This window comes from Cryptococcus neoformans (genome assembly GCF_000091045.1).
Source record: "Cryptococcus neoformans var. neoformans JEC21 chromosome 11 sequence".
NCBI classification, from domain to species: domain Eukaryota; kingdom Fungi; phylum Basidiomycota; class Tremellomycetes; order Tremellales; family Cryptococcaceae; genus Cryptococcus; species Cryptococcus deneoformans.
In genome coordinates this window covers 600,001-613,821 of record NC_006680.1, presented here as the reverse complement: position 1 = coordinate 613,821, position 13,821 = coordinate 600,001, and the positions used below count along the sequence as shown (strand labels likewise).

At 48.4% G+C, this 13,821-nt stretch overlaps 5 protein-coding genes across 5 annotated transcripts in view; 1 reads left to right on the top strand and 4 right to left on the bottom strand.

The window, feature by feature from the left end:
- Nucleotides 1-20: 20 nt before the first annotated feature.
- Nucleotides 21-2,182, bottom strand: CNK02040 (expressed protein). The gene is made up of 8 exons (XM_567680.2): nucleotides 1,854-2,182; nucleotides 1,508-1,798; nucleotides 1,414-1,460; nucleotides 1,209-1,366; nucleotides 997-1,155; nucleotides 684-938; nucleotides 587-634; nucleotides 21-536 (listed from the first exon to the last, which is right to left on the bottom strand). Exons 1-8 carry the CDS (start codon nucleotides 2,107-2,109, stop codon nucleotides 302-304), a joined length of 1,449 nt encoding a protein of 482 aa, XP_567680.1. The 5' UTR covers nucleotides 2,110-2,182; the 3' UTR covers nucleotides 21-301.
- A 190-nt stretch (nucleotides 2,183-2,372) lies between these two features.
- CNK02030 (hypothetical protein) lies at nucleotides 2,373-7,711 on the bottom strand. The gene is made up of 8 exons (XM_567679.2): nucleotides 7,410-7,711; nucleotides 5,695-7,359; nucleotides 5,243-5,644; nucleotides 4,864-5,192; nucleotides 4,611-4,806; nucleotides 3,396-4,556; nucleotides 2,797-3,333; nucleotides 2,373-2,720 (listed from the first exon to the last, which is right to left on the bottom strand). Exons 1-7 carry the CDS (start codon nucleotides 7,521-7,523, stop codon nucleotides 2,908-2,910), a joined length of 4,293 nt encoding a protein of 1,430 aa, XP_567679.2. The 5' UTR covers nucleotides 7,524-7,711; the 3' UTR covers nucleotides 2,373-2,720; nucleotides 2,797-2,907.
- A 960-nt stretch (nucleotides 7,712-8,671) lies between these two features.
- CNK02020 (hexose transport-related protein, putative) lies at nucleotides 8,672-11,461 on the top strand. The gene is made up of 8 exons (XM_024658066.1): nucleotides 8,672-9,487; nucleotides 9,536-9,590; nucleotides 9,655-10,102; nucleotides 10,153-10,240; nucleotides 10,295-10,474; nucleotides 10,530-10,815; nucleotides 10,867-11,092; nucleotides 11,145-11,461. The coding sequence occupies exons 1-8, from the start codon at nucleotides 9,371-9,373 to the stop codon at nucleotides 11,302-11,304; spliced, it is 1,560 nt and encodes a 519-aa protein (XP_024513723.1). The 5' UTR covers nucleotides 8,672-9,370; the 3' UTR covers nucleotides 11,305-11,461.
- Nucleotides 11,447-12,826, bottom strand: CNK02010 (proteolysis and peptidolysis-related protein, putative). The gene is made up of 8 exons (XM_567677.2): nucleotides 12,681-12,826; nucleotides 12,551-12,615; nucleotides 12,303-12,429; nucleotides 12,139-12,226; nucleotides 12,038-12,068; nucleotides 11,956-11,988; nucleotides 11,758-11,893; nucleotides 11,447-11,681 (listed from the first exon to the last, which is right to left on the bottom strand). Exons 1-8 carry the CDS (start codon nucleotides 12,715-12,717, stop codon nucleotides 11,488-11,490), a joined length of 711 nt encoding a protein of 236 aa, XP_567677.1. The 5' UTR covers nucleotides 12,718-12,826; the 3' UTR covers nucleotides 11,447-11,487.
- Nucleotides 12,827-12,981: 155 nt separating this feature from the next.
- Nucleotides 12,982-13,821, bottom strand: part of CNK02000 (hypothetical protein) — a 1,752-nt gene continuing 912 nt past the window's right edge. Inside the window, exons 3-4 of the mRNA XM_024658065.1 lie at nucleotides 13,260-13,821; nucleotides 12,982-13,204 (exon numbers count right to left, since the gene is read on the bottom strand). The exon at nucleotides 13,260-13,821 is cut by the window's right edge and continues 34 nt beyond it. Coding sequence (XP_024513722.1) covers nucleotides 13,109-13,204; nucleotides 13,260-13,821 — 658 coding nt within the window. The 3' untranslated portion in view covers nucleotides 12,982-13,108. The remainder of the gene's footprint in view (nucleotides 13,205-13,259) is intronic.

Sequence of the window (13,821 nt, the reverse complement as noted above, 5' to 3'; positions counted from 1 at the left end):
GGAATATTCATATTTTTCGTTTGCTTCCCGATGGCCATCTCCATCGAACTAACTTTCGGCAATTTCATCTAAATTCTAACTTCCTCTCGTCCCTATCTGACCTTTGTCACTTCTCTCCGATAACTTCCGCACCAGATCTCAGATCCTACGTAGAGCGCGTGACATATCCATGACAATGAACCACATACATAGCTAAGAGGCATATGAATATCCTACAACCATCATCTCAGGCCTCAGGCTAATACACTCAAAGTTATCTATCCAGTCAACAGCTACAGCAGAATACATGCAGCTTTTGCTTTTATAGCTCTCCACCACCCATAACCTTGAACGCCAAGTAACCCACACCCGCCAGCCCAACACCGAGACCTAGAGCTCGGATGATCAGAGTCACAACCAAAGCTTGTCTTACTGCCGTGTAAAAGGTAGCAAGTGCCTGACCAGACCAATTGATACGCCTGTCGGCTGCACGAGAGGGGCCAATGGCTGACAATTCCCAGGATTTCAGCACTTGTCGGTACCGACGAGAGAAGACCCTGATGAATACTAGTGAGCGGAGGCTAGACAAGCAGACCAAGCTACGCACCATATCCAAAAATTGACATCGGGATATGTGAATCTCGGGAATACCGCACTACTATTCTGTCAGCCTGATGGAAACTGGGCATCTTCGAACAACTAACGTCATATAAGGTCCTACACCTCTTCGTCTTCTACCTTGCGCCGCTTTCTCAATTGCCCTGTCCTTCTCTTCTTCCGCCAATGCTTTCCTCGCAGCCTCCCACTGGTCCTCAAAAGTACTGTGAGTGGTCACAGGAGTGCGAGGGGCCAGTTGAGGCTTGTATTCCATAACAGGAGTACTGGGTTGTGAGGTTGAAAGGTTCTGGCCTTCTGCTAATAGCTTGGAGGGTGCAGACGGATGATGAGAGATAAGATCCCTAGGGAAAGAGTGATTATCAGTGATTTACAGAATGATATAGAGCAGGATCAGCTTACAGGGTCATTCCCAAGGTCAAGCCCCAAAGCCTCAAAAATCGACTGCCATCCGCTGCATCGGTCCAGCTACCACTTCCTTCCAACGTTTCATCAAAATCCAAGGGATCAAAATTTTCAGCTGTTACGGCCGGCTCATCAGGAAGAAGCAAACAGCCAAATCTTTGACGCTTTGATCAGTGCTATAACATGTGATATGGAAAGACACAACCTACTTCATTTTGCCTATGAGATTTCTCAAGCACCATCTTACAAATTTGTTTCGGGGACTCAACCGAGTGCTGACATCAATTTCGACGTGCGACCAACGAGAAGGTGAAAAGGGAGGCGTAAGTAGAGAAAGAGGCACCCAGTGGACAGACGAGATTTCGGCCTTTCCAGATGTCAGTACATGATCGGAGACGCATTTGAGGAACTTACCGCCTGTAACTCTGGAGTCGGACTTATTGGCGTAGTTTGGATGAATACTGTCCACCTAATCAGTCCTGTTCTAGATGCAGCACATCAAACGTACCAAAGGGACTGAGGATCATCAACAGCCTTTTCCCTAAGCTTGTGGTCACCTCTCTCTCGTCTAACCGCCCTACATTCAGGAATTCTTTCTCAGCCAAATCTATTCCAATCTCTTCCCATGTCTCTCTCAATGCGGTGTAATAGGCCGACTGATCGTCTGGTTCTTGACGGCCGCCGGGGAAGGCGATATGAGAAGCCCAACGGTGATGGGCTCCGGGAGGAGGTAAAGAAGAGGGAGAGGCACGGCGAATGAACAGAATCTCTGGAACAGTATTAGGGTGATTCACCCAGGCTGTACCATAGCGTCAGATGGTTACTCATTCGTGCCTCTCACGATGATCACTTACACAACTTCATAAAATCTTCCAGTTCAAGCCCTTCTCCCCAATCTTCCCTCGAAACAACATCTCCTGTCCATCCTTCTGGCTCATGTCCTTCAAAAACCAGCTCTTCAGCAGGTCTCAGGCGTATGATGATAGCTACAGATGCACGACGTGGCTGGGTCGGAGGGGACTGGATGAGGCGAGTAGGCAAGGCGCGGAGAGAGTGGATAAGAGACAAGAGCGCGGTTGATGGCGTTGCTGTAGGAGGCGAGGCTACCATGTTGCCGATATGTCTATGTCAGTTTGTTGATATCTTAAGAGAGGGGCGGTATATAAATCAAGGTATCCGCCCGAAAAACATACGAGGATAGAGGATATACGGACTACTTATCCGCTCAACGAATACGCACCTTTTGGGGAAATACACCACACCTCCACCGGCCTCGGTCGCTAACCGGTTACCTTGATGTTACGTAATTGACCTAAGGCAGTTGCATCTTCTCACACGACCTACTATTTATACTACGTATTAAGCACGACGCGCCACCGCCCGACGGAAAACAGACGGTAAACCTAATTATATTAAAACTAGATCCACAACTTTATTAAGTACGACGGATGATGACCCATAACAGGTAACTAATAGGGGCATTTAACGGCGTGGCCTTGATTTTCCCAGTCATCCGGCTGCCATCATGCAAGAGCTTCGACAGCGCCTCCTCTTCTCGATCTCTCATCAACAACAACGAATGACTCGCTCCATGAACTCAATCAAGGATACGAATATCCTCTTGGTGTATATCTCCTCCCAGCAAAGATCAAACAAGTCTTATTGATGGGGAGCACATAAGGGGCTAGCTGTATTGCAGACGAAGAGAGGAATATCTACCGCTATCATATTAAAAGTGTCATGCAATTAGTGTGGTGTCACGTATCGTAGAATTTCAGAATTTAAGATCCTACTTACCTACGCAGATACCGCGATAATGCAAAAGACCAATCTGTATTCATACTCGTAGAAGTAGACCCAATAAATATACACGATCACTCAATTCTCCTTACACGAACGCATTTACATCTAATAGTCATCGTCCTCACCTCCATCCATGCTTTCGTCCCCATCCATCGCGGCCTCTATCTTCTTTTTCCCCATCGATATCCTTATTTTGGGAGCAGTCGTTTTATCGCCAACAGGCTTGAACATTGGTGTACTGCTACCGCTTGCCCCTGCCGATGTTTCACCAACACTGTTCTCAGCCCCAGCGGCTTGCGAAGCCAAAAACTGTGGCACCTCATCGTCCCACATCTTATCGAACGCCTCCTGCATATCCTCCGCAGCATTGAATACCCAAGACCCTTCTTGATTATAGGTCCGCGCATTATTCCAAAGGAGATGAAGATCGTTGCGGAAGGAGGCGAGATTGTAGGAGGGTTTACCAATCTTGGCTTTGATTTGTGACATGGCGATAGGTTGGGCAATAATTCTATAGTAATCAGGATAATCCTGTGAAAAAAAAAGAAAAAAGTCAGATGGAGCTAATCGCACCAGAAAAGGAACACGCTCACCTTGCGATTCACCGGAACCAAGAAGAATTGGTTGAGATCCTCTCCTAAATCTGACTTGAGCTTATTCACTTCAATGAACAGCTTGGTCATCAACTGCACTTCAGGCCCTTGCACCTTCTCCATCTTTCTTTTCTTTGTAGGAACCTCGTCCCCCGTCACAGATGGCGTCACGGAGCTACTTGGTCTTCCTCTCTTCTTCTTGATAGGCTCAACCACTTCCTTGGTGGCGACGACATCCAACGGTCTGCCCTCCGCCTCCGCTTGAACAAGTACCTCATTCATCCTCTTCCTCTCAGCCTTCTTCTCGGCCCTCTTTCTCTTTCTATCCGCCGCATCTTCGACATCATCATCCGAGTTCTCCAATGCAGCAATGAACTGGTCATCCGTAAGGCCATCGGTGTAGCGTACTTCGCCCTTATTTCGACGGCCACGTCCTTGTTCTTCTTCATTGGCAAGTTCCTCAGCCAGTTCTTGACCAATGTCGCGTCGGTAGAATGGTGGAAGCTCAGACTCTTGCATAAGAGGGGGAGGAAGTTCGCCCTTGCTGCCAGAGGCGCGCCATTCAGCAATTTTACGCTCCTTGCGCTCGTTATCCATTGCTGTAAATATACCGAGCTCATTATCTCCACGCGCAAGAAGCTCGTTGAGCTCATCGTCGTCAAGCTCGTTGGTCTCTTCGTTGTCCTCCTCAGCACTGGTCTCGAAAGCTTTTTGAAGAAGCGCTTCGTACTCTGCACCAGTAGTAACCTCGTCGAATTTACCGGCTTGAATGACTTTACCGTCAATCTCCAACTTTCTCTGAGCTCTGGCGAGGACCAACTCCTCGACAGTTCCAGACGAGATTAACCTTAAAACCCTAACTTCCTTCTTTTGGCCAATTCGATGGGCTCGATCTTGCGCTTGCAAATCAGCGTGGGGGTTCCAGTCAGTGTCGTAGATAATGACCGTATCGGCTGATTGAAGATTAAGACCGAGACCACCCGCACGAGTGGAAAGAATGAAGACTTGATATGGAGAATTGGGGTCATTAAAAGTTGAAAGAAGGGTTTGACGGTCTTCGGCCTTGGTGGAACCATCGAGACGGCAGTATTTCCAGCCTCTGAAATCAAAGAAGTCGGAGACGATCGTCATGATTTCCGTCATTTGGAAGAAGATTAAAACCTAAAGTACTTCACTTAGCCCACAAGTCTCTCAATTATCCATCGTATCACATACCTTGTGACCCGTCTTGAACAGCTTGGGAAGGATCCTGTCTAACAATTCAAACTTTCCCGCTACTCGAATGATTTGTTCATCTGTCGTGTTGCCAACAGTGAAATCTTCGTCGACCTCACGAAAGACGTATGGGTGGTTACAAATCTTTCTGAGCTGCATAAGGGCGTTTTGCAGGTTTTGTCGTTTTTGAGGTTTCCTGCAATCTTGTTAGAGCTCTGTAGCCCTTTTACAATCAAAAGAAAAAAGTACTTACGCGACAGACATATCCGTGGGCAATGTCTTGTACTTTTGTACACTCTCATACAGCTTCCATTGCAAGGCACTCATCTTGGTGTAGATGACCTTCTCCACCTTATCCGGCAACTCAGATTCGACGTCCTTCTTCAATCTTCGCAATAAGAACGGGCGAAGAACCTTGTGCAGACGCTTAACGACGAGCAAAGCTTCTTCTTCGTTCATCTCCATCTTTTCACCACCAGTGTTGGCAAAGGGAGCGTTGAACCATTCATCGAAAGATTTGACGGAATTGAAAATCTTTGGCAAGACAAAGTTGAGCAAAGCCCACAATTCCGGAAGATTGTTCTAATGGCTTGTGAGAGGATGATCATCTACGCAGCATGGAATATACTCACCTGAAGAGGGGTACCGGTCAAAATCAACCGATATCTTGAAGAATAATATTCGTTTAATGTTTGGCTCAGTTTACTCTTGACATTCTTCATCCTATGACCTTCGTCGATGATCATGTGAATCCACTTGATCCTGCTCAAAAGCGGTCGCTCCTTGATAATGTATTCGTACGTCGTGAGACACACCTGGAAGTCGATGGCACGCAAGCGAGGGTAGGCCTCTCGACGGACAGCAGGAGATCCCTTGAGGATAAGAGTACGTACGGCAGGAGCCCAGCGCTCAAATTCCATGGTCCAGTTGGTAAGGGTAGAGAGTGGAACGATGACAAGGAAGGGACCCGGTTGCTTCTTTTTTTCGATGAGATAAGTGATGAGCGATATTGTTTGAATAGTTTTACCGAGACCCTGTGGTGCAAGTCAGCACGACGTTGTCTTACTAGAGATGATAAACGTACCATTTCATCGGCAAGAATGCCGTTCAACCTGTTGTTGTACAAACTGATCATCCACTGCAAACCCTTGACCTGGTAGTCCTTCAGAGTACCACCACTCAAGATACTCGCTTGCTTCGTGACCTTTTCTTGAATCTTGTGCGCAACCGCATAGTAATCCACCTTGCCGGCCCTTCGCTCTGCTCCAGATTCCTCACCATCCTGTCTCTTCGCACCAAACATCTCTTCACTAGCGACACCCTCTTCTTGCTCAAAGGGCACGGCCATAATAGCATCGCGATGGACATCGTCATTTTGTTGTTCAACAACGGCGGCAGCAAGGGTCTCGAGATACTGGTCGGTCTGGTCCATAAGGTGGGAGATACGCGAGTCTTTGGCTTCACCAAGCAAAGCAAGGTACGCCTCTTCGTCATCGTTTCTCAAGGCCTTCAAACGCTCCTTGGCAATTCTCTCGATCCTCTTCTGTTCTTCCCTCTCCGTCTCAGCATGCAACTTCATCATCGCTCTACCCAGTCGCTTCATCTTATCAGCCCCTTGACCTCTCGCTGTGCTGACGCCCGCACCGATGAGAGCTTGACCGTGCTCGCAGATAGAGTTAATATAAGCAAGGTGACGTTGCTTGCCCCTTTGCTCACGTTCAGTACGTTGTCGACGTTCAGCGGTTTCTGTCGCTCGTGCATCACGGAGGGTGTGTGTTCGGAAGCGTCGGAACTGGGAACGGTCGGCAGGGATCTGGGAAGCACCATGCATGGCGCGGACTACATCTTCTCTCAAGAGTCGTTGCTTGCCTAGAAGACGAAGGCCCATAAGCTCAATACGTGCTCGCACACCCATAGGAGTTCCGGGCTTCTCAGATTCAATGACGTTGGGCACATCGCCAGCTCCTGGCTGTCCGAGACCAGCTGTAGAATCCATGTTCTCAAGCTCTTTCATCCTCCACGCCATACGAGTTTCGATAAATCTGTTTCGTTCTTCCATAAGGAGATATGGGTCAAGACCGCGAGGCATGATAGAAGGCGTTATAAGTCGCTGACGTTTGTGGAGAGGATTGATGACTTCTTCATCAAACTTGCGCTTGGAGTAGAAGGACGGGTCGGTATAGGCATTGTAAGGGTAGATGATGGAGGTTTCGTCAAATTCCATTGCGTACGGAGGTTGAGAAGGCCCATCTGCAGGAGCCGCACCATCAGGTCCTTCAGAAGTCTTGTCCTGCTGTTCTTCTTTTTCTCTTGCTTTTTTCGCTTCAATACTGTCCTCCACAACAGCTTCAACAGTCTTATCTGCCACCTTGCCCTGGATGCCGTTCAATCCCGTTGGTACAGGTGGTTGACCGCCAATTCCTGGTGGGGGCGTTCCTTGAGCCGCCGCAAGCAGATACGAAGGAACCGGCTGGCCTCTGGAGAGATGTTGATAGGCAGCTGCCTGAGTACGGAGCTGCGCGATTTGGGTAGGGTTCATAGAGACATGGGCTGGATTTGAAGGGCCAGCTTGGCCGTTGGTGCTGGCTGCTGTGGACGTATCGGCTGGACCGTCAGGCTTGTTGGCCGCCGCAGCTCTTTCTTGTTCCAGTTGCATAGCCCGGGCGTACATATCGAGAATCATCTTGAGTTTTGCAAGCTCTGTTGACGACTCTTTTGAACTTCCGGCCGATTGCAGTTCGGTGATCCGCTGCAGATACAGTTTAGCGCCGGGATACATGCTTGGATGTGAACACTGACCTTCCGGATGTTTGCGATACGGCCGGGGTCCATGTTTTTGAACATCTCGAGCTTGCGCTCATCGTCGATGACGAGGGGAGCGGGACGGGGTTGTTGTGGCTGGGAGTCGGACATATTTGTTGTGACGTGTTTAGTGGACGCGTCGATGTTTTGGGTGTACAAGGAGGAGGCGGGGGCAGGTGCCGCCTGGCTGTGGGTGGCGGGCGCGGAGGAGGACAGCGACGAAGGAGGGTGTACGCTGCTGGCGGGGGCGGTGGAGGCAGGCGGGTGACGACGGAAGAAATTAGTGCTCGTTCTCTGGCAACAGCAAACGCAGACGGAGTGAGGCGCACACACTCTCCCACAGAAAAGGCCTCACTCTCGTCCCAGCCGGCGTTATCGAGTGTGGCGCCCTGCGTCCGCCACTTATCCGTCGTTCTTGCCACCCAACTCCATGCATACCCCTCTTTGGATGCACTGTCATTGCGCATACACCAACAATATGAGATCACAGACACATACATAAGGCTACCCAGGTATACCCTGCTACACATGCGCCAGTGTCCTCTCCTCTCACGTCTCGGCCGTGGTGTAAATACTGCTATCTTATAAAAGTCTTTCCTTGCAACGAGCGTGTTCCATTCTCCCATGTGCCATCCTGAGCCATGTGGTCTGGTCAACCCAGTCGTCGTATGTCATACCTCGATATTCGTACTATGCAAGCACCGACGACTTGACCTCGCTTCTTCTTTCCTCCCTCCACAACTGCATCATACCTGCCTCCCTTATCCTCTCGATGTGGTCACAATGTCCGAGGCCTTGTTGTTCTTACACGGAACAACATTGTCTTTTAAGACATTTCTTGCTGACGGGCATCCGACGCCAATGCCGACTCATATTGCAGATTCACTGATTGCAGCTAACCAAATGCACATCAACGGCCGGTCAGCTTACGAAAGTATCAAAAGCCAGCAGAGAGTGGAAAATGGGGCATGAAATGGTGGCTGCATGCTGCAGTTAGTCATGGCTCACTGGCACCCCTCTTCACTACTGTCATTTGAGCTTCAAAAAGGTCATGATGATAATAAGCTTGGACGATGAACGGAAGAAGACAAGGACGACAGTTAGCAGACAGCAAGCAGGCAGTTATTGGAGGCAGGATGACAGACGTTCCGAATTAGGATCAACGTCTTTTGGGCCCCAGCGAGCCCACAGAGGTGCCCCGGTCGCCCCCGACGTCAATAGAAGTGTGGAAGGCACCAAGGCGAAAGACCCCGCAGCTAAGAAATTGACCGATTTCTCAACCGTCGGTCCCTTCTTGCTCCTTCTATTTTTTCTCTTTGCTCCCTTCGTTGATCATTCCTCAAATCATCCATGATCCATCATGAGCCTCTGCGTTCGTTGACCCCCTGACTCGGAGATCAAGTAATAATCGGCCCAATCGTCGGCACAGCGCGGCACAACCCTGAGTGTTAGCGTCAATTAGTTACTACGTATTGAATGCTGGTGGATGCTTCATTCTGCCTTCTGCTGCGCTGCCATCTTACACTCATCCCTCAGACGGCTGATGATCTTCACTCTTCACAGCGGCTTACAGCTACAGACCACAGAGTACAAGCCAGCTGCCAGCTGACACCTCTTTCCGACTATTCCACATGCATTTCGGGCCGATAAAATTCGGTATCATAACATCTCTACAACATCGTACATTAACTCTCTATCTGTATCGGATCGGAACGTCTCTCGAAAGTAATGGACTTGTCACCGACCTGGCTCTTTGGTAGCCTCTGTTTCTAATAATAGAGGCACTCAAGTGATTGTCATGCATCACTGGACCAGTTCCAACTCGACTAACGAACTTGCCAGGTATATAGCCCGATTGCAAGTAATAATTGGGACGGATTAGAGCCCTGTCATATTCTCTTTCAATAGACTACTAATCATCCTCTTATTCTCACCATCAACACTGCCGACAAGCCACAATGGCAGGAGGAAATTTTGCTTTCAACACTGTACCAAACAACACAGCGGCTTCATGGTGGAATGACCCGGGATTGCGGAAACTTGTCTTCTTCATGGCCATATGCACTATCTCTGCCGTGAGTCCATTCGATCGGCTCAGGACGTCAACATTGACATTTTGTCAGGTAGGCAGTGGTGTCGATGGTTCTTTAATCAATGGCCTTCAAATCATTGATTCCTGTAGGCTTCATACCTTTCATATTTATCTTCCATATCTATACACATGTGCTAACTCCCTAAACAGTCATGGACAACCTGGGAGATATATCTGACAACTACCTCGGCCTTGTTATCGCGTCTTTCTCTCTTGGTGCCCTCCCAGCCTTACCCATCTCTGCCTACTGTATGGACCGCTTCGGTCGTCGTTCGTCTCTCCTATTAGGTTGTATCTCTGTCATCGTGGGAGGCATTGCCCAGTCTTTTACCCATGGTGCCAATGCGTTCTTGGGCACAAGATTCGTCATTGGCTTTGGTATTGCCCTTACAGGTACATCAGCACCAACACTTTTGATGGAGCTTGCACACCCTAGGATGAGAGGTCAAGCAAGTCTGTTGTACAATTGTAGCTGGTATATCGGTGCTGTCATCATTGGATGGATCACGTATGGAACCTTGGTAGGGATGACTGGTAACTGGAGCTGGAGGTTGCCGTGTCTCCTTCAGATCACCCCAGAGATCTTGCTAGCTGTTATGTGAGGCCATTCTCGGTTTCAAGTAAAATGATATATTAACGTATCCTTAGCACTGTTACACTGATGCCCGAATCCCCTCGATGGCTGATTTCCAAGGGCCGCAACGAGGAGGCTCTCAACACTCTTGCCAAGTACCATGTTAGTGTCTCAAATCCCCTGCAATGTGCCACTATTAAGTGAAACACTTTATAGGCCAATGGAGATAAGGAAGATGCTTTAGTCAAGCTGGAGTATGACGAGATCGTAGAGGCCTTGGAGCTCGAGAAGACAAGTCAACATGGCACATCCTACCTGACTCTTCTCAAAACCCCAGGTAATCGTCACCGTCTTATCATTTGTATCCTTGTCGGTTTCATGTGTCAATGGTCTGGAGTGAGTGTTTCCATAAACTATCATCCCCGCGAGCATTTGTTTATGAGTGTATTAGAACGGTATTGTGACATACTATCTTTCCCCCATCCTGACCACTGCCGGTGTCACATCTTCCGCCACTCAAGCGCTCATCAATGTTTGCATGAACATTTGGAACTATCCGTGGGCCATTGCTGGGGCTCTTTCAGCCAACAAGCTCGGTCGTCGACCACTGTTCTTCATTTCTACCGGGGGCATGTTGATTTGCTACATTATCATCACCGCTTTGGCCGCCGAGTTCACCAAGACCGGTAAACCAGCGGTTGGGTATGCTCAGGTAGCATTCTTGTTTTTCTTCTTCGGTGAGTAACCCATGGGATGGAACGGCTCGGTATCTGACACGTGATAATCAGCATCATACGACTTTGGTTTCACAGGTCTTCAGTCGGCTTATCCGATTGAAGTACTTCCGTATTCACTACGCGCCAAGGGTTACTCTATTACCCAATTCTGTATCTATCTTGCAATGTTCTTCAACCAGTTCGTCAACCCCATTGGATTATCAAACATCTCTTGGAAATACTACATCGTGTATGATTGCATTCTGGTGCTTTTCCTGTTTCTTCAATGGCTGCTCTTGTGAGTCGGACAAGTTTCTTGACGATCGACTTTAAACTCATGGTGTCTTTAGCCCAGAGACGAAAGGCCGTACCCTGGAAGAGATTCGAGAAATCTTTGACAAAGAACCACTAAGCTCCACGGAAGGTATGGGCGCCAATGGGTCAGAAGCTTTGGATGATGGTGGGAAGGCAGAAGAAGCATATGTCGAGAACGTCGGCTCGCGCGTGTAACCTTATTGTATCAAGCGGCGTTGGGTTCGGCGTAAGGGTTTCCAAAAGCTATTTTGCCTTAATTATGTAGTTGCTATTTGTCAAGACTTTTCATAATGGTTAGTGAACGTGGTTGCAGAGTTGTCACAGGACAGTTGATGTATGCACGGACTCATTGCATACCCAGTGCGCAATTAGGCATCATCACTCAGACCTTCGTCCTACCTTGGACGCTACGTATTCTCTAACCTTGTTTTGTTCTTGTCCGCCGACACCCTCAATCTCTTCGGCCATTTGCCCCTCGGAGTTTGACCGTTCACGGTCCGCTCCAGCCTCAATGAGCACGACAGCAGCGTCTCCATGTCCACTTTCCATCGCTAGGTGCAGAGGTGTGTTACCTTGATAATTGACCACCTTATCAGCAAGTGTCTTAAACAAATAATTCCATAAGAATAAGACAAAACAGAGGCTTACCAGCACGGTCAGCGGTATTCAACCTCGTCTTTGGTCGTCCCTCTGGGGGGTTCAAGAGTAATTGCAAAAAAGCATTGTTACCTGTGGTTGCCGCTCGGTGAAGGGGATGCTGTGACGCTCGGTCTTTGGCATTAATCTGATTGATGAGAATAAAGGTAAATATTTGCTCCTGAGTGTTGGAGCATGCTTGACACTTACATCCGCCCCGTGGTTGATGAGCAAACGGCCAATCTGCAACGACGTTAGTATCTGTAGATATTGGGACACGAGAGGCACCTACAGATACGTTTCCCTTGGAAGCCGCATAATGTCTAGCATTATCAGAGAAAATGAGAGTGGTTAGCAGCTACAACTGATTTCAGACACAGAGGACAAACTCACAGGGCCGTTTGACCCTTCTCATTCACTGCATCGACTTTGGCACCCGCACCTATCAGCTCTCTGACTATTTCCGGATGTCCTGCCGCAGCTAAAAATGGGCATTAACAAGGGGACTTTTGATTAAACCTAGCTTCCCGCTAGTTATGAAAGCCGAATGAACCAACAGGCAATCATCAACGCCGTCCATCCCATAGTATCTCTCGCTTCCAAGTCAGGATGGTAGTTGAGCAACAGTTGGAGGACAGAAAGGTTTGAAGTTGAAGCTGCCCAGTGGAGCGGAGTACGGCCATCCTGTGGGTAAATTTGAATTGAAGGCATCAAAGAGAGCGCGAGCACAAGGACAAGATAGTGGGGCGAGGCGGGAATAACGGAAGGTCAGCATATGTCACCTCTCGAGCCAGCCAGAACGTACTTCGTCCTTCGAGTTAATAAGTTTAGGATCGTCATTCAATAATGATCTCGCAAGACCTATCTGACCTATGATGAAGGTTAAACAAACCTTTTTGAAGATGATAGCCAAACAAGAGGCAAAGAGTACTAACCTTCCAAAGCCGCTTTGTGAACGCTGAAACTTGACATATCTTTCGCAAATTTTATGTATATTTATGAAGAGAAGGAGGAGTTAACTGTTGGAAAGAGCTATAAGTGTCCAGTCCGATTAAAAACTACAGAAGACAACAGTGATATCGACGACAGGTGAGATGATCCATCGATCATGGAAACAGTCATACGTAACGCGTCGTCAGCGAGACGACTTGAATTCTCAAGGTGGAGGTGGAGGCATGATGTAAGTCTAAATAATTGGACGGACCGAAGCTGCATCCGTCCGTCAGACTCGACGCAGCATGCATCGACCGACAACAATGGTCAGTTATAAAGTGACAAATGATGGTAGAAACAGACTGAACATGTACACCAATGCAGCTTGATTGAAGCATACATGACATCAGTCGCGCGACTCCAAGTCTACCTAATCATAATCCTCGATGACTGTCCCGATGTTGTTGATTTCGGCTTGCTCCAATACAACTTTTGAGATGGCGACATCTTGAATACCAAGACCAACCTATAAGAGATTGGCATTTAATATATCATAATATGCAGTATTGATTATTACCCACTGATTTGAAGATGATGACCTCTTTTTCAAAGGTATCTCCGCTGTCTTTGACAGCACCTGGCAAGCCGGCCTCTTCTAATAATTCGCCCAATTCGACTAATCCAGCTCCTCCAGCTACCTTAATTCCAGCATCGATAATCTCACCAGCTTCTCTCTCGCAAGCTTTTCTGGAATCAACGACGACTTTGGCTGCCCGCTTCATCAAAGCCTGATCTACCTCGTGCATCTCCGGCTTGTACGACCCGATCATAATCACCCTAGCACCAGGCTTGGGACAAGTAGGTGAGGAGTCGAAGAGTGGTGTAAGGGAGGAAGTCGCGGTGACTATGACATCGGCCGTCGCCACCAGCTGAGACAGCTCATCGGAAGGAGAGGAATGTACTGAGAGAGAGACTCTGGCTGCTGGGAATTGCGATTGGATCGCAGAGGCTGAGGATTGGGATCTTTGGTTTATTGAGCGGACGACAAATGTCACTTGGGAAAAGGGATGAAGACGAAGAAAAAGAAGTGCGTGGGATACACATTGAGCTCCGGAGCCAAAAAGAAGAAGATGTTTTGTCGTT